The following is a 19,290-nucleotide window of genomic DNA, read 5'->3' on the forward strand; positions in this document are numbered from 1 at the left end:
CTCCCAGTGAGATGAGCCACCACGTATAATTAATTACCTTCCTCTTGCCGTTCAATAGCCAGCTTTTGATCCATGTAATCGTATTTCTGTCCAAGCCAGCTTGATTTAATTTCCCCCTTAGGGTATCGCGTGGCACTGTGCATCAGATGCCTCATTGAAATCCAGATATATTGTATCCACCACATCTCTTCTGTCTAACGTTATGTATTTTGTTTAAATAGGAAAAACCCTTCAGATTTTTCTGGCTACATTTATTCCTAAGTAAACCCGGGTTGTTTGGCTTCTATGTTTCCCCTTTAAATATTTCCTCATTCCTTTTGGTAGAGGATGTGAGTTAACTTACAAAGAGGGTCTTTACCCTCATTGTTCTTTGTTCCCTCTTTAAAAATTGGTATCAAGCTGGCACAGGTTGTGCCCTGGAATGAATGGAAAAAAGACCAAATAAGCTACTAGCTGGTGCGATTTTTTTTTTTCCCTATGGACCTTGGCCTCGATTTTTCAAACTGAGTTGTGCTTTTGGATGCCTAGTTAGAGACACCGTAAAGGGGCAGAGGGGGTTCAGCGCTGTCTGATAATCAGGCCCCTTTAAGAGGTCTCAAGTTGGGCCCCCCCAAAGCTCTAGTGCTGGTTCTCAACCAGAGGTAGGCAGAGGTCTGCCAGGGGGTACACCAATTCATCTAGATATTTGCCTAGTTTTACAACAGGCTACATAAAAAGCACTAGTGAAGTCAGTACAAGCTAAAATTTCCTACAGACAATGACTTGTTTATACTGCTCTGTATACTATACACTGCAATGTAAGTACAATATTTATATTCCAGTCGATTTGTTTTATAACTACATGGTAAAAATAAGAATAAGTAATTTTTCAGCACTAGCGTGCTGTGACCCTTTTTGTATTTTTATGTCTGATTTTGTAAGCACGTAATTTTTAAGTGGGGTGAAACTTGGGGGTAGGCAAGACCAAGCAGACTTCTGAAATGATTATAGTAGTATGGAAAGGTTGAGAGCCATTGCGCTTCTGAAACTCTTGGACTGTGTCTTTTGCCTGATATGTAAGACTCAGGCCCTGCCCACCTGTAGGTCATGAGAGAGGAAGGATGGCCCAGTGGTTAGGGTACTGAACTGGGACTTGGGAGACCTGGGTTCTGTTTTCTCCTCTGCCACAGGAAATTCCTGTGAGAGTTTGGGCAAGTCACCTAGCATCTCTGTGCTTCAGTTTACCCATCTGCACTGCCCTGCCTCACGGAGGGTTGTGAGGAGAAATGCTTTAAAAAAAAGATTCTGAGGTGCTCAGATACTGCCCCGCTGAGGGCCATATAAGAGCCAAGGATAGATGATGATGATGATGCATCTCTCTCTTCCCCCATAGATCTCGGGTTTCTTATAACAGTGGGTCAGTATCATTGTTCCTATTTTACCAGTGGGAGACACTGAGGCACGAAGTGGGGCTGTGACTTGCCTGGCTGAGGTCACACCATAAGTCAGTGGCTGTGCCAGGCCCAGGCCCTAGAACTTGATTCTCAGTTACTCCATTTTCATGCTGGAGGGAAGGGGGGTTTAAGCCACTTCTGCGCTGCCTGGATTCTGGAACCGTGCACGGATCTGCCCAGTCCCATACAGACCACGGGAAGCAAAGAATAATTATAGCACAGTACACTCGGCCCATGCCTCTGACCCCCATGCCAGGGGCTGGGAGCAGCGTCCACCATATGGAGCCCCTTTCACTAACTCACACTTGGGCGTGCAGTGTCTTTTCTCAGGGGCCCTTTCCACACACTTAAAGCCCCTTTATGCTGGCAGAGTAGCACAGAAGGGCCTTGACGTCGCTGAGAATGTCCCACTGTCTCTTGATTTGTAGTCCAGTGCCCTATCGCCCCTGGGGCATGTTTGGCTCTTTTTGCAAGTGTTGTGATGTTAGCGCTGGTCTCTTGGACAAATTCCCTTTGAGCTAATTGCATCCTGCCTCCATGAATACTCTTTGCAGTTTTCACTGGACCCATTTTCTCCCAAATGCAGTGCTGTTATTGGGCATACTTAAACAGCACCCTGTATTTTGCCTCAGAGGTGACTGCATTTTAGTGGTGTAAGAATTGATTGCTAATACAGCAGCAACTCTGTAGTGAAAGGGATGAGGCAGTTTCCATCCTGAGCCCAGTTTTGAGGTGATCCCACCCACTAGAATATTAAAATGCTTTGGGACCTTTCTGAATGAAAAAACACTCAGTAAATGTAAGTCATTGTCTGGGCCTCTAGACTGGATTATTATCCAGATCTGTTGACTGGTTTGTGTCTGTGTGTGCGTGTGTGTATGTATTGGGGGGTAAAGGTATGGTATTTAAAAACAATATATCTGTTCAGACAGTGTCTCCATGTACCCCACACCTTCCACATCAGATAGGTAACAATAGCCTCGCTTTGCAAACAGGGAGACTGAGACGCAGAGAACTTAGGGGACTTGCTCATGGTCCGAAAGCCACGGATGGAGCTCAGGAGTCTTGGTTCTGAGGCCTGTGCCTTAAACACAAGATCATCCTTCCTCTTGCTTCCTTGTTTATCAACATCATGGGTTCCCAGGTGTTTGAGTGTGCAAACCTTGGAGAAGAGAGAGAGAGGCAAGGGTCAGAAGTGAATCGCTAACAGGACTGTGCGGGATGGGAGTTAGACAAGTCCTCTCCCCCTGCTGCACTTTTCTGCTCTGGATTGACCTCTGTAGGACACTTTGTAGTGTCACAATTCATGGGAGTGGCATGTCTTGACTGAGTGGGAAAGGTAACCCGGTCCCCCTGATCACTCTCAGTTCCCTAAATATACAAGGAAACATCCCTTCCCTGCATTGCCAGATTCACTGCTCCTGCTGCTGAATTGTGTACCTCCTGCCTTCTTCATCTCGAATCTCTCTCCTTCCCCCCCCACATGTCTTCAGACACAGCAGTCTGGAGAAAAAATTCTGCTTTGAACCACCTGCCATCTTCCCCAAGTTACGGATGATGGGCTATCCCAGTGTGAGCTAGCAATTAGAGTAGTGGACCGGGAGCCAAGACCCCTGGGTTCAGTTCCACAGTCTGCATGGGCGGGTGGTTCCCAAACCTTTTCCTAAGGTGAATCGCCAACTGCATTTTGTCTTATTTATTTTTGCGACCCACCATTATGGATATGCACCCTCTGCCCCGGCACTGCAACCCTAACCCCCGTGAGCCTTGCCTGTACTGACCAAGCAGCTCCTATCCCGCAGGGCTGGGCCCAGCTCTGGGCTCATGGTGGGCTCACCCCACCCCTGCAGGAACTCCCTTCTGCCTCGGGCCAGGGGAAGTGTGTGTTTGCTTAGGCAAAGGACCTGTGATGGGTTAATCTGGCCCTAGATGTGGTGACCCACTTAGAACCTTCCTGCGACCCATCATTTGGGCAACACTTGTCCAGGGGATAGAGCAGACGGTCACAAGTCAGGACTCCTGGGTTCTATTCGCACTGACTCCCTGTCCCCATCTGTAAAAAGGGGCATCATGACACTGAGCTGTACCTGCCTCGCAGGATGGATGAGTCCGTAACACTCAGTACTTCAGAAACAGTATGTCCCAGGTAGGGCGGCTCCCTCTGGAGCCCCCTCGTCTCTGCAGGCTTCTTTAGCGCTGCTTCACTGCACCTGAATGGGCTCCCATCCCCTTTGTATGGACAAACAAGAGCCCTGTCTGTGTCTGGCTGCGTCGCTCTCCGTCACCTCGTGCTGCTTCTCTCGCCTCCAGACTCTTGCATGCAGGCTCGTGGGACAGAAGGGGCATTGTTTGCATTGTTCGAGTGTTAAGGTTTCACTCTGGCTTTGGGTTTAATGACTCCTGACAGTCTCCCCACCACCAGGCTATGGGGAGCACCTATAGGTTTAGGGGACAAGGGAGACTGGGTGTGGGTCATGCTAGGTAAGTTAAGAGACAGTTAAACCATGTCATTCCACTTCCTGTGCAAGGCTCTTTTCTTTCTTCCTCTTTCTCTCTCTGGCTGTCTCTTTTTTTTTTTTTTTTTTTTAACATGTTCTTTCTCTTCACAGATCTTTCTTTTGGCTCCCACCAGCAGCACATCAGTGGGATTTCCCTTGAAATTCAGGAATAACTAACTGGCTATTACCCTCTTTCTTCTCTATCTGGCCTATTCTCTTGGCTTTCCCTTTGTGCTCCCATCTCTGTCCACAGCTGGGTTCCTGGCCCTTGGGTTTCTCTTGTAGCAATAGAGACATCACCTGGAAGCTCTCCATGGAAATAAGAGGCAGTCTTGGGTCTGGGTGGGTGGCAGAATGTCTGGAACCCTGACTGGTCCCTTGTCTCAGAGCTGGGAAGTGCCTCAATCCAGGGCATCGATTTCCAGCTTCCAGGAGAAACCAGCACATAAAGGTCAGTGAGCGCTGGGGTCTGGATTTGCCTCACTGCACAGATTCCATGCATTGCTGGTTTTCCTCACCCACCTGCTTTCTCTCCCTCTTATCGGGCTCTGGCACTGATTTAGGAGCTCTCTCTCCTTCTGCCAACTGGCCCTGGTTTGACAGCAAGGCAGAGCAAGTTTGTCATGAAAGAGCCTGGCATCCGAGTACAGGCAGGGTCCAGACCTGAATCATTTCCTCTCCCAGAGCAGGGACAGCAGCTAGTCCAGGCACAGCAGGACCAGAGAGACGAAGGCGAAGATTGAAAAGAAATGGAGGGGCCTGAACTGAGGCTCCTTGGCTCCAATTAGATACATGGCTGTGTGCAACTGCTATACCCACAGGACCTTCTGGTACCTGGAATTCCTGAAAATCAGGCCTTGCTTATCTAGGTGCCAAAACATCGACCAGGGCACCCCATTTTAGACCCCCTATTTTTGAAAATCTTGGCTGAATTTCCAGTCCCTCAGCAGAAGATGGCCTACTGAGGTCTGTGGGGTGGAGAACATCAGGCCTGAATCACTGGAAACTCATCTTGCCCCCTTCCCTAACAGAGTGTTGTGCCTTTAGTCCCTTGATATGGCAGCATGCCTGGGAAAGGGGTTTGGCTCAATGAATGGGGAGTGTGCAGCATGGCCTAGTGGTTAGAGGACTGGACGAGGACTCAGGAGACTTGGTTCTATTTCCAACTCTACCACTGGCCTGCTGGGTGAGTTTGGGCAAAGTCTCATCCTTGCCTAGTGCCTCGGTTTTCCCATCTGTTCAGTGACCTCCTTTATAAAGTGCTTTGAGCTCTCCCGATGAAAAGTGCCAGATAAGAGCTAGGGATGATTATTTTTTCCGAGTGCCTGCAGTGGGTCATTCCAGATCAGTGGCCGAAGGTGGAAAGATGAAGTCTTTGAAGCTGTCATGGGAAACGGTTGATGGCTTTTTTGTGTATCCTTCTTTTGGGGGTTGGTTTATTGCTGTGGCTATTTTTGTGGTGGGGCCCAAAGATCAAAGCCCTGTTCTGCTCGGTGTTGACTGGGAGTCAGAGGGTCTTTCCCTGACTCGGGGAGGCAGTTTGACTTACTGGTTAGAGAACTGACTTCCCACGCTTCAGTTCTCTGCACGACCACAGGCTGGCTGCAGGTCACTCAGCCTTTCTGTGCTGCAGTTCCCCAGGTATAAAGCAGGGATAATAATCCTTTCTTTGCCTTCTGTATTTCGATTGTAAGCTCTTCCAGGCAGGGACTTCATTACATGTACGTACGGCACCTAATCACCTCATAGTTAACCCTTATATCATGCTTTTCAGAGTGATCGCCCAGGAAATAATCACAGGCTGGTGCTGCCTTGGTAGGACTGGTCTTGCCATCCTTACGGCATGCTGGGGCCCTGATATTGGCTGGGAGGCCACTGGTGGTAGAGGTCACTTGGCTGTGGATGCAGCTGTCATACAGAGAAAATACTCTGTGTGGCCACGGGCAAGCCCCTTTGCCACCCTGTGCCTCTGTTTCCCCATCTGTAAAATGGGGATAACGTTACTGACCCTCCCCACATGAAGCATGTTGAGATAGCGAGGTGGCGGGCACTCCCCAACAGTGCTGCCATTAGAGCCAGGGCCCTCGGGCTTGACTTAATCCTGTTGCAGCCTTTGCTATGGTCCAACCCATCCCATGTCTCTCAGGAGAAGCCGTGACCCGCCCCACGCGAGCGCCATGGCGTCGCGCATCGGCCTGCGGATGCAGCTTATGCGGGAGCAAGCACAGCAGGAGGAGCAGAGGGAGCGGCTGCAGCAGCAAGCGGTGATGCATTACATGCAGCAGCAGATGCCGCTGGCCCCCACGCCTGCCATCAACACTCCAGTCCAATTCCAGTCTGCGCCGTCTGTGCCGGGAGAGGTCTTAAAGGTACAGTACAAATTAGTTTGTTTTCTTCTCTCCTTGGGGGGGTGGGGAGGGAGTCTTGGTCGTGTTGAGAGCTCTAATAGTTTTTCCCTGCCTGGGGGGTGTGTGGATTTTTAGGTTCAGTCGTACCTGGAGAACCCCACCACGTATCATCTGCAGAAGTCACGGGACAAGAAGGTCCAGGAGTATATCTCTGAAACCTACGGGAATAAGTTTGCTTCTCACATCAGCCCCGTCCGGCACTCTCCAAAGCCTCCCCCGGCTGCCTCCCCGGGCGTCCGGCCCGGCCATGTCATGTCCTCTTCAGCTGGCAACAGCGCTCCCAACAGCCCCATGGCCATGCTCAACATCAGCTCCAACCCGGAGAGGGAGGTAAGGAAATTGCTTGGCTTTATAGAGCAGCAGGATGGAATAGGGGAGAGGAAGTGAAGGATTTAAAAGCGGCATGTGATCAGGATCTCTCCAGTCCTGGCTTCTCTCAGCAGGAGGCACTATAAGGAGCAGAGCGGAGAGCTGGGATTTCCCAGCAGGAGGCACGGTGGGACATAGGATATAAATATTTAGCTAGATGTAGCGCATTTCATGGACAAGGCAGCTCATAGCATCAAAAATGAAACCATGGAACTGAGGAAACCCTCAGCTGTCTTGTTTTTGCCCAGTGACCCTGCATCTCCAGCCGTGTGCTTTGTCAGAATGCAACTTTCTCTTCCAGATAGACGAGGTCATTGATGACATCATGCGTCTGGATGATGTTTTGGGCTATATTAACCCGGAAATGCACATGCCCAACACCGTGAGTGTCTCTGATTGACTTCTGGCCTGTTATCCTGACTGTGGAGGGAGGGGAGGAGCCTGCATTTGACATGTGCTGGCCAGGGAACTGTTAGAGTATATGTGCTCGAGGGTATGGGGAAACGGAGCTCTTCCAGCAAAGGGTAGCCGCAGGGAGAGGGTGACTGTGCTATCCATACCCTCTGGGCTGGATTGTCCGTGGCTCTCCGCCCCTTCCATTGATGGCCGAGAGCCAGGGTAACCGCTGTACGCTAGTGCGGTCTAGCCTCGGGGCTGTGGGGAGCAGAGTGTAAGCTAGAGCAGCTACTGAGGCTGCTCTAACTCACACTGGGGGGTCAGACAGGCTTTTGGCTGGTCTCAAAATATAGGGAGGCTCACTGGAGGCATGAAGCCACCTTTACCACCTGCCCCCTCAATTCCTGCCCTGAGCGGAGTTCGGCTGGAACAGAGAAGCTGGCAACTGGGGTGTCCCTGCATTGATTGTTGCTACTGACTGTCAAGGCCGTAACCTGGGATTTTGCTGCACGCTCTCTGTATGTCAGCCCAGCACCCGGCAGGCAGTGGGAAATCATGCGTCATGGTGTGTACAAACTGGCTGAGCCTCTTTCCCCCTGCCCAGCCCCTAGAGTTGTAGTGATTATTATTGCCTAGTAAGTCAGCAGCCAGTGCTAGTCTGAGCTGGCTGCAGCCTGACCTAGAGACTGTAAACATCGGTTGGCATTGCTGTGTGTGGGCTGGGGGAGGGGAAAGCAGTGCAATAGCATGACTGACTGCTATGAGACTCCACGAGCCCTTTCCTTAAGGCTTCTGCTTTTAAATGAGCCCCAAAGGGCTGGGAGGGCGTAAGAGATCCGTGACTGTCCCCCATTGTGCAAACTCAGCAGGGTTTGAGGCCTGAACTCCCAGCACAGGCTGCTATCACTTGAACTTTTGGCCTGACTGTGAGGATTGCAGTCTGGTGATTAGAGCAGGGGAATTGGGAGTCTTGGTTTCAGTTCTTGATTCAGCCACTGCACGTCCATGAGCGAGTCCATTTACCTCTCAGTGTTGCCATCTGTAAAATAGGGCTAAGGATATCTAACTCCCAGGGTGCATGGTGAGGCTTTCTTGATTGTGCTTTGAGATTCTGTCACTGGATGGAAGGCACCATAGCAAGGTGAAGATTGATTGATTTTTAACACCCTCCTCCCTTTCCATCACTTAGCGTCCCACCGTGAGAACGTATCATGCGGCAATGAGGCTACTTAGCGCTTTGTCAATGTTTATAGCTGGGATTTTCAGTGGGGCTTAGAGTTAGAGCTAGGAGTTAGAGCCTAGTGCCCAGTGAAAGTCAATTCCTCCCTTAGAAAATCTCAGCTTGATGGATTCAGTGTCCAAGCCATCACTGCCCTGCCCCTCGTGAATTAGGTCAGTAGCCTTGTCCTCATTTTGCACATAGGGAAACCGAGGCACAGAGGGGTGAAGTGACTCACCTAAGGTCCCACAGAGAGTCAGTGGCAGAGCAGGGGAGTAGAAACCAGCAGTTTCCAGCTCCCAGTTGCATGCTCAGCCCCTAGATTGTGGTGCCCTTCATGCCAGGCCTTGTGATTTGGAATCTTACTGGAGATCCAGCCCTGAGCCAGCTTTCTAACTCCCTGATCCCATCTCCCGCTGCTCCTCCTCCTCCTGGATGAGAACCATACTAATCATGTGCTTCCTTGTTTTTCAGCTTCCAATGTCCAGCAGTCACATGAATGTATATAGTGGTGACCCCCAGCTGACGGCCTCCCTGGTGGCTGTCACCAGCAGTTCATGCCCTGCCGACCTCACTCAGAAGAGAGACCTGACAGGTAACGCATGTGAGTTCTGACTGCAGCTTATGTGTGTGTCCGTGTCTGTCAGGTCGGGCCAAATCCTGCATCAATGCTCGTGCCACTGATGGTAGCGAGGGTTACGCGGGGTGCGGGTCAAACAGAATCCTGCCCACTCTGTTTGACGTTACGTACTGAGTGATGCTGGGAGAGGTGGGGAGAAAACACGGCTTTGTAACAAGCGTGGTGTGACCTCTTGGGTCTTTCTTGTAGATGCCGAGAGTCGTGCCTTGGCTAAAGAGCGTCAGAAGAAGGACAATCACAACCTGAGTGAGTGGATGGTTCATTCTAGCTGTATGGCTGGGTCTCCTGCCCTAGTTCCCTTCAGCCCAACCCCCATTCTTTTCCTGGAGGCACCTCTGTCTGTATCGCTGGTTTCCCTTTCACTCTGCCTTCATCCTGCTCATCTGTCTGAACAGCCCATTCCACCTCGCACCTCTTGTGCATGGCATACAGGGATCCCCACAGCATCTCCGAGCAGAGCTCCACCTAACCCAGTATCCTGGCTGACAATGGCCAGTCCCAGATGCTTCAGAGGAAAGTAAAAGAAACCTCATTATTGTGATTATTTTATTTTTATTGCAGTAGTGCCTCAGGTCCCTAGCCATGGACCAAGCCCCCATTGCGCTAGGGGCTGTACATATAGAACAAAGAGACAGTTCTTGCCACAAAGGTCTTACAATCGAAGTAAGATCAGACAGTATCTTCTGGACAGTTACGGGATAACCTGTTCAGAGGGAAGTTTCTTCATGAGCACTGTCAGGCCCTCACCACTAGCTTGCGGCCTGAAATATGAGGGTTTGTATCCCATAGATATTGGTACCATGTCTAATGTAACTCTAATGTTCTCTTTCTCCATCAAAATGTCTCATCCTTTGTTTGTTTGAATAGTGCTAAGCTCTTGGTCTCAATAACTTCCTATGCTAAATAGCATCCTAAGTCTCTCCCACCCCACCTCCAAGCCCCCTTGTCATACCCAGTACCTCCTATGACACCGCATGCTACCTTCAACCACTTCTCTCCCATCCAATATGGCTCTACACTACCCCATCTCTCCCAACAGCTCTTGCAACCCACCCTCCTCTCTAAACTGTCCCTCGCCCACTGAATGTTTCCCCATCTAGACCTTTGCCACCCCACCTCCAACTGCCCTGTGCCTGTGAAGTCGATCACATGTAAACTGCAGTCCTCCAGAATTGAAGGATGCATGTTTGGGTGACGAGGACAGGCCAGCTTCTGAATGGCTCTCCTAGTCCCTCGGTCCAAAGCTGGGTAAGGAGAACAAGGGACGAGAATCTCTCTGGGGAACTTGGTGATTTCCATAATCCAGGTTGGGGACAGTGGGGACTGAGAGTGGTACAGGCTGCAGAGAGTTGAGGCTGGTCCCAAATTCCTAAACGTGGGTCAGTTTCCAACTCTCTCTTTCCCTTCCCTCTCTTTAGTTGAGAGAAGACGAAGGTTTAACATCAACGATCGCATCAAAGAACTTGGAATGCTGATCCCAAAAGCCAATGATCTGTAAGTATCACTGCAAGCGGTACAAGTCGCCTTGTCTTACATATCCCACGTGGATTTGATGGTGCGTGGCAGAGGAATTGTTAAGGATGGTCCAAATGGTGTGGCCCTGGGGGATGAACCTTATTCTGTAGATCAGGAGAAAACTTTCTAATTGCAACTGTTGAGTGTTCGTCCCGGAGAAACAGTGGGAGTCCCGTTGTTTGACCTGTAAAACTTGACTGGACAAGGCACCTGAAAATTTACTGTGGAGATCAAGCCTGCTCTGGCCAGGGATGGACTAGATGTAGATGATTGTCTGCCGTTTCCTAGTAACGGGTTGTTCCAGTGCTGAGCCAGATTCTGTTTCACACATGGAGAATTTTCATTCCTTCATCTGATCTTCCAGCTGGGCAACTGCTTTGATACTGGCCGGTTGGGTGTCAGTGTCTGGTCCCACATCGGATTCCCTAGGAGTCTGGTGCTTGGTGTTTTCAGAGGCTGGGATAATGGCGTGTGTGTATTGACCCAGGCCAGTGCCATTCCCTACATGAGTGTGTCCAGGAGGTAATTCAGGGCATTACATTTGCAGAGAGGCATTTCAGTACAGCAGTGCTCGTTAGAACTTGTCCGGGCCTTGGAGTTGGTTAGAAGGAGCTAACAGCACAGATTGTAATGACTTCTCCCATGTGGTACCCTAGAGATGTTCGCTGGAACAAAGGGACGATCCTGAAGGCCTCGGTTGATTACATCAGGAGGATGCAGAAGGACCTGCAGAGGTCACGGGATCTGGAGAATCACTCTCGGCGTCTGGAAATGACGAATAAGCAGTTATTGATCCGTATCCAGGTGTGTTCCCATCTTCCCCCTGTCCCTCCATTCTAACCCAGCCTGAGGATGTATCCACACTGTAATAAGAGACCCACGACACGGCCGTGGGTCACCTGGGTCAGTTGACTTGGGCTCACGTGGCTAGAGCTGCATGCTAAAAATTGCAGTGTAGCCATGCAGTCTTAGGCTCTGAAACCCTGTGCAGGAAAGGGCATTGGAGGGCAGGCTCCAGCCTGACCTACACTGCTATCTTTAGCTCCGCGAGTCTGATGCCGTTGACCCGGACTCTGAGACTAGGTGCCACAGGTTTTGGGTTTTTTTCTTGGTGTAGATGTACCTTAAAACACCTTCAGGGGCTCAAATCTTGTTCCTGCCCCTTCACAGGGAGTCTGGGCAAGATTCTGTTCTCCCTTAAGGCTGTGAAATTAGAGCATCTTCATTGACCTAGATGGAGTCCGTCCAGACTCTCACTGGCATCACCTGAGATTCATTTCTGCCCCTTTGAGATGCTCCATGCACACACTGGGCCAAAACTAGTGAAGTCTCTGGCTAGGTTCCCATTGACTTCAGTGGGCTTTGCATCAGGCCCCTAGCAATGCTGTTTGCACAGCTTACTTATTGCAGACATGCAGGTCCTTTAGGGGCCTGCTCCTGCCTACCCTCTTCCTCACCTGGGCCATTTCCATTGACTTGTGAGTGCTGCTTTGCAGATCAGGCCCTCCGCTTGCAGCTGACCGGTTCCCACCAGTGGCAGGGACGAGCTAGTTTGGGAGTGCTTCCATTCAAAACAAGGAACACTTGCAACTCTTGGCGTTCGCGTGGGAGCCAGGCTTGCTGTGTTTGTAGCTGTCCCTGCCGTGGGGAGGCCTGTGCTTCCCAGGCTGTGGCACTTGGGCTAACACTTTCAAACCTATTTGCTAATGGCAGGCTCCAAATCCATCTCTGGGCACCTAAAGAGAGGTTTTTAGGAGCCTCAGTGTGGATTTAGGAGGCTCACTAGGCCGCCAGGTTTGGAAAGATTGACCTAGGGTTTATGGTACCTGGTGCTACCTGGATAGGGATGCTGACGCCAGCTTTAGCCAGGGATTTCATGTAGGTTAGCGAGCAGCCTGCTTGCACTAAAGCACTGAGCCTGCAATGTCCGCCTCACCTTATCCTTGGGTTGCTGATCACTGGAATTCAGCCTACGAAATAGAAAACCTGGCAGGGACTGGGGACTTTATGGATTAAAGTTTGAATTGCTGTTTTCTTCTTTGCCTCTTCCTCCTTCTTTATTTCCCTGGGTATCCCCTGTCTTTGTGTAGTTTGCTATCTTTCTCTTCCGCTGTCTCTCTTGGAATCTCTTCACCCCTCTCCCAAGGCCCCTGTCTGTCTGCCTGCCTTTTCCATCTGGCCTTGTCACCAGTTCAGTCCCCTGAGAAGGATGTTCGAAAGGGGTGGAGCTGCTCGAGGATTTGAAATGAACCATGCTTAGTGGCCATGGGGAGAGGTGGGAGTAACCACAAAAATGCTGTTAGGGCTTCTGGGAGCCGTGGTTCTTATTTGCCTTCTTGGAGTGGGTGGCGGCCAGGGCCAAAGTGGTCAAAAGTGCCTGACTTAAGACATCTGAAACGGTCCTGATTTTCAGAGGGGCAGGTGCTCAGCCCTGTCTGAAAATCAGGCCCCTTGAAGGCATCTCAAGTTGGGGGCCCAAAATCACCAGTCGCTTTGGACAGTCTTGGCCTGTAGCGTCTGCACTTTGTCAACCCTCTGGTCCTTAACATGACCCTGGTGCCTTTCACCCATTGTTTCTGGCTGCTGGATTGTGTCAGTTCAGCTTTCAGGCTAGGGGAGGGTTCCCCACAGAGCAGTTAGTGGGGCGAGACCATCTTGGCTCCCTCCTGCTCCCTGTTATGGTGGTGTTGGTGCCCCTCATAAGGACTCCTGGTTTGTGTGCTCTGTCCTACAGGAGTTGGAGATGCAGGCGCGCCTCCATGGGCTGCCTGCCGCCTCGCCCTCCGGCGTGAACATGGCAGAACTAGTTCAGCAGGTCGTGAAGCAAGAAGCGACTGGAGAGGACGGGTCGATAGAGCCTCAGCAGCCCCAGCTACCTCCAGACCAGGAGACGCAGCAGCAGCTGCCGTTGCTACCTCCGTCTCCCTACCAGCTGGACTTTACCCACGGCCTGAGCTTTGACGATGGCTCCAGAGGGTTCCGCGACCAGCTGGACCCCAGCCACAATGTCTCTTTCCCCTCTTTATCCAAGAAGGAGCTGGACTTGATGCTGATGGAGGACACCATGTTACCTCTGGCTTCTGACCCCTTGTTCTCCGCCATGTCCCCTGAGGCCTCCAAGGCCAGCAGTCGCAGGAGCAGCTTCAGCATGGAGGATGCTGACATGCTGTGACAACGAGCCGTTCGCAGCCTGGGGGAAAGGACGAGGAGTGAGGCTTGTCTGTGAAGACACACATCCCCCCCACCCACTCACGAGGACCCCAACCCACACTTGAGCCTACGTAGAAATACATTTCTCTATGCAAGCGTTGTCACAGTCACTGGGAAAGTCAGACCCTTGTTGCTACAACTTGATCTGCAAACTTTCTTGCTTTGCCATGAACTGAGCGGAGCTCCCTGGCTTGGAATGACCCTAGATTTACAGCCCAGCTGCCTTGCCTTTCAGCTAAGCTTCCCACAAGCCGCACGCAGTGCAGGAGTGGAGGCTGGAAGCCAGGCCATCAGGTATGAGAAGGAGCCTTCAAGTCCCAGCGGAGGCTAACAGGGGGCTTGTCGCTCAGAGCGCCTTGCTGCAAATGTGCATCCAGCCAAGCTTCACCACGTGACCCACGTTCCCTTAAAGTCTTCCCCAGCCCTGGCGCTATTGCTCTGAAGACGTCGGCAGAGGCTGCCTTGTACCATGTTCCCGCATTAGGCTTCCCCTTCCCTTTTCGGGCAGGGATGTGCAGCTTTCCCAAGGGAGGGTGTGGTGTCCCTAGTCGTCATGGAGTAGGGGAGGTGTGTTTCTCAAGGCTCACTGGGTAAGAAGGCTGCAGGGGGGAAGAGGAGGAGGAGGAGGAGGGCAATCTGAACAAATTATTTAGTGATACCAGAGGGACACTTTCAAAGCTGGGAGCAGGAGTGGGATGCAACAGCCTCATTTATTTGTCACCGGGGTTTGTAAAGGCACCGGCTTTGAGAGTGGACCTACTGAGTCCCACTCAACTTCCGCCCCGTGAGAGATGGGACCGAGCCTCCAACTTCAGAAGTGGGTTCCTAACCCTCAAAAGCGTGGAGGGGGTTGGGATGCCGTTTTGGGCCCATCTCTGCTTCCTCTCACTCTGTTCAGATGAATCCCAAAACTTCCAAGTGATATTCAGTCAAAACCATCAGTGTGCAACTAAACCCACACTGGTGTTTCCGGACACCAGCTTCTGGCTTTGCACCCTCACTTTATGGTGCTGGCCATTTTGCACTATTAAACACTTGGGCGGCTTTTTCAAATGCACCTGAGGGTGACCAGAGAGCGAGTGTGAAAAATTGGGGTGGGGGGTAATGGGCGCCTGTATAAGACAGAGCCCCGAATATCAGGACTGTCCCTATAAAATCAGGACATCTGGTCAACCTCGCCGGAGCGAGCCTCCCAGCCGAGGCAGACGTGCTAGCTGGGCTCACACTAGCAGGAGCTAAGAACAGTAGTGTGCTGGTTGCATCGCGACCCAGGGGTTGAGACGAGCTTGTACTCATTGCTGCTTTACCGTGCCATTTACACTGGTTTTTAGTGCACTAGCTGGAGCAGAGCGAGCACATGTTCGCCTGCCCAGGCTGGCAGGCGCACTCCCATCTGCACCCTAGACGTGCCCTGAGTGACTTGTGACTACCGAGTATCGCGTTGGGCTAAATCTGAACCTGAGACGTGGAGGCATGTGTGTGGGGGAACCTCCACTATGAACCACACCTGGAAAGGGGGTTTGAATGCGCCTCTGTACACTGAAACCTCCAAATTGGGACCCTCACACCCAGCATCCCCAGTGCCTGAACCTAGCAAATCAAGCTCATGGAAGGCACCCTAAATAACTGATTGTTATCGTCAGGGTGAGCTTAGAGCCCGTCTTCCGTTAAAACACTCAGTGGGCCAAATCCTGGCAGGCTTTGAGTGCCCTCTGCTCCCAGTGAAATAAGTGAAAGACCTGACTGAGTTGTTTTCTTTCTCAGTCTTTACTCAGGCAAGCCACCCATTGGGGCCAGTGGGAGGCTTTGCCTGAGTTAAGGGGCCTCTGGGTTTGGCTCAGCGTGTTCAGTGTCATCACGAACGCGTGGAAGATGGCCACACGAGGTCAAGTGATCTGGATCCAAACGCTTTCTGCTGAAACATCCATGGGAGGGAATTTTTCTGCCCTTTAAAGAGCACAAACCCAGCCATGGATAGAAGCTGGGAAAAGTTATGTGGGGTGTGGGGGGAGGGATGGAGGGGGAATCTGAGTTCACGGCTCAGTGAGCTTGGCTCTGAAGAGGAGGAGAACAAGGTCTCTGTTCTACAGGGTTCTCCGGCAGCACTGAGGAGCTCAGTGATATGGGGAAACTGGTGTTCTAAATCTCTCGTGTAGGTGCTCCTCCAACCCATGCCACCCTGTCTTGAGGTTGATCCCAGAACCAATATCCATTTGACGAGGAACTGCCAGGGAACATTAAAAACAACTTCTTCCCTCCAACAAGTCCCTCTTCGACTTCCTGTGTCTTCATATTCAGGTTGGAATCTCTCTTGCTAGGCGTGGTGTCCTAGAAACCACGGAAATTAACCCTGCTGAGCTCAAAAGGAAACAGTGAGGAATTATACTGTTTCGGCAAAGGGCTGTTCTGTGTCCTCATTGTGGCTCCGTCTTCCCCCTCGCCCCCAGTTGCTTCCATGTCTGCTTCCAAGTTTCTGTCAACGCAAGCCATGTTCTCGCTGATTGGAAGAGGATATTTCCATCCCTGACCAAAACAAGGTTTGGTCCATTAAGAATGGAATCGAGAACTCCTTCAAAATGACCAGCACTGGCTCCTGACCCCATTCGTGTCATCATAATTCGGAGCTGGGGCTTTTCAGACAGAAGGCAAATCGGTCTTTATACCGTGTCTTTTGGATCCTTAATATAAACCTGTATCTGGGCCCACGCGTAGAGACTGGGTAACAGGGCAGCCACCCTGGTGTGAAGCAGGAGGATGATTGTACATTGGTAACGATTGCCAGAATCTTAGCCAGGGCTCTTTGGCTTCTAAGAGTCCATCCCTCCCCTCCACCCCCCGAAGAGTTTCTTTGCACAGCTTTGTAGCTGAATTGTTTTCTGCTTTCTCAGTGCTGTTGATGTCGGCACAGCCGCAAGGGGAATTGGGGTGGGGAAGAGGAGGAGGTGGGGCGGGGAAGATCACTTCTATTTAAAAGAATAGACAACAGTATTCTACAGTAAGAGCCTAAGGGGCATGTGGGGAAGATGGGGAAATCTTTAATAATGATTAGGGTTGTCAAGCGATTAAAAAATTTAACCGCATAATTATGCAATTAATTGCACTGTTAAACAATAACAGAATACCATTTCTTTAAATATTTGTGGATGTTTTCAACATTTTCAAATATATTGATTTGGATTACCACACAGAATACAAAGTGTACAGTGCTCACTTGATATTTATTTTTGATTACAGATGTTTGCACTGTAAAAAACAAATAGTATTTTTCAGTTCACCTAATACAAGTACTGTAGTGCAATCTCTTTAGCATGAAAGTTGAACTTACAAATATATAATTATGCACAAAAAATACCCTGCATTCAAAAATAAAACAATGTGAAACTTTAGTTTAGAGCAGAGGTGGGCAAACTATGGCCCGCGGGCCACAACCGGCCCGCAGGACCCTCCTACCCAGCCCCTGAGATCCTGGCCCGGGAGGCTGGCCCCCAACCCCTCCCCTGCTGTTCCCCCTCACCCGCAGCCTAAGCTCACTGCGCTGCCGGTGCAATGCTCAGGGCGGTGGGACTGCGAGGTCTTTCCGGGTAGCGCAGCTGCAGAGCTGCGGGCTGACCTGGTGCTTTGTGCTGCACTGTGGCGTGGCTGGCTCCAGTCGGGTGGTGCAGCTGCTTGTCCTGGTGCTCTGGGTGGTGCGGCTGTAGCCCTGCCAGCCATCGGCGCTCCAGGCAGCGTGGTCGGGGGCAGGGAGCAGAGGGGGTTGGATAAAGGGCAGGGGAGGTCGGGGCGGTCAGAGGGTGGGGAACATTGGGGTTGAACGGGGGCAGGAGTCCCGGGGGGTCAGTCAGGAATGAGAGGAGGGGTTGGATGGGGCTGTGGAGGGCAGTCAGGGGACAGGGAGGGGTGGATGGGACCAAGGGTCCTGGAGTGGGGCCATCAGGGAACGGGGGGGTTGGATAGGGGGCAGGGGCTGGGCCACACCTGGCTGTTTGGGGAGGCACAGTCTCCCCTAATTGGCCGTCCATACAATTTCGGAAACCCTATGTGGCCCTCAGGCCAAAAAGTTTGCCGCCCCTGGTTTAGAGCCTACAAGTCCAATCAGTCCTATTTCTTGTTCAGCCAGTGGCTCAGACAAACAAGTTTGTTTACATTTGCAGAAGATAATGCTGCCTGCTTCTTGTTTACAATGTCACCTGAAAGTGAGAACACGCATTTGCATGGCACTGTTGTAGCCGGCGTCGCAAGATATTTACATGCCAGATGTGCTAAAGATTCACATGTCCCTTGATGCTTCAGCCACTGTTCCGGAGGACATGCGTCCATGCTGATGACGGGTTCTGCTTGATAACGATCCAAAGCAGTGCGGACCGACACATGTTCATTTTCATCATCTGAGTCAGATGCCACTAGCAGAAGGTTGATTTTCTTTTTTGGTGTTTTGGATTCTGTAGTTTCCGCATCGGAGTGTTGCTCTTTTAAGACTTCTGAAAACATGCTCCACACCTCCATCCTTCTGATTTTAGAAGGCACTTCAGATTCTTTAATCTAGGATCAAGTGCTAGCTATCTTTAGAAATTTTACATTGGTATCTTCTTTGCATTTTGTCAAATTTGCAATGAAAGTGTTGTGGGCAGCAATATCTCCCATACATGTTAACAAACTTGTTTCGCTTAGCGATTGGCTGAACGAGAAGTAGGACTGAGTGGACTTGTAGGCTCTAAAGTTTTACACTGTTGTTTTTGAGTGCAGTTATGTAATCAAAAAAACTACATTTGAAAGTTGCACTTCCGCGATAGAGATTGCACTACAGTATTTGTATGAGATGAATTGAAAAATACTATTTCTTTTATCATTCTTACAGTGCAAATATTTGTAATACAAATAATATAAAATGATCGCTGTACATTTTACATTTTGCATTGTAATGGAAATCGATATATTTGAAAATGTAGAAAAACATCCAAAAATATTTAATACATTTCAATTAGTATTGTTTAACAGTGCGATTAATTTTTTTGAGTTAATTGCATGAGTTAATGGCAATTAATTGACAGCTCTAGTAATGATACCACATTATACCCCAGTAACTGCCCTAAGTGTTGCAGGAAGGCTACAGCAAATGGTAGTGTTTGGGGCCGTTACTGGAGAATGATGTAATATCTTTCTTTTATTAGTAATGTCTGGATCCCAATCCTCAAAGTTCAGGAGTGCTGAGATCCAGGCTGTATAGATCAGGCCCCATCTCCAGCCCTGATTCTGCACTGAGAGCTGCACAGGTGGGACCCCTGTGCGCACGCACGCACAGCCCCCTTGACTTCAAACCCTGGGGACTGGTGCTGGGCCAGGACCTAAAATCACAAGGGAAAACTCAACCTGCCAACTCCCTGAGAAGGAAAGAGCTCGTGAATTGGATCATAGGGTGCTGAGTGTGGGCGTGACCATAGGGTACAGCTCTGGGGCAAGCGCGAGTCTGTGATGGGAGTGAGATGATCTCCAGGGTGTAGGCAGCTCCCCAGCTGACAATGAGAAGTGCCAGTAGGAAGTGACATTTGCATGTGATGGTAAAGAAAGCGAGTGAGAGAAAGTGGGGGAGAGAGGGCAGCACCTC

The 19,290-nt window shown here is 50.6% G+C and overlaps 1 protein-coding gene across 3 annotated transcripts in view; it reads left to right on the forward strand.

Moving 5' to 3' along the window:
• Positions 1–17,451, forward strand: part of TFEB (transcription factor EB) — a 50,016-nt gene extending 32,565 nt beyond the window's left edge. The window contains exons 2-10 of one of the 3 annotated variants that reach the window (XM_073320468.1): positions 4,185–4,382; positions 6,078–6,300; positions 6,415–6,669; positions 7,010–7,090; positions 8,798–8,927; positions 9,153–9,209; positions 10,382–10,457; positions 11,135–11,282; positions 13,213–17,451. In XM_073320468.1, coding sequence (XP_073176569.1) covers positions 6,109–6,300; positions 6,415–6,669; positions 7,010–7,090; positions 8,798–8,927; positions 9,153–9,209; positions 10,382–10,457; positions 11,135–11,282; positions 13,213–13,650 — 1,377 coding nt within the window. In that variant the 5' untranslated portion in view covers positions 4,185–4,382; positions 6,078–6,108 and the 3' untranslated portion in view covers positions 13,651–17,451. The remainder of the gene's footprint in view (positions 1–4,184; positions 4,383–6,077; positions 6,301–6,414; positions 6,670–7,009; positions 7,091–8,797; positions 8,928–9,152; positions 9,210–10,381; positions 10,458–11,134; positions 11,283–13,212) is intronic. The other 2 variants (XM_073320467.1, XM_073320469.1) reach the window with 2 other exon arrangements.
• The last annotated feature ends 1,839 nt before the right edge of the window (positions 17,452–19,290 follow it).

Source organism: Lepidochelys kempii, chromosome 21, assembly GCF_965140265.1.
Source record: "Lepidochelys kempii isolate rLepKem1 chromosome 21, rLepKem1.hap2, whole genome shotgun sequence".
NCBI classification, from domain to species: domain Eukaryota; kingdom Metazoa; phylum Chordata; order Testudines; family Cheloniidae; genus Lepidochelys; species Lepidochelys kempii.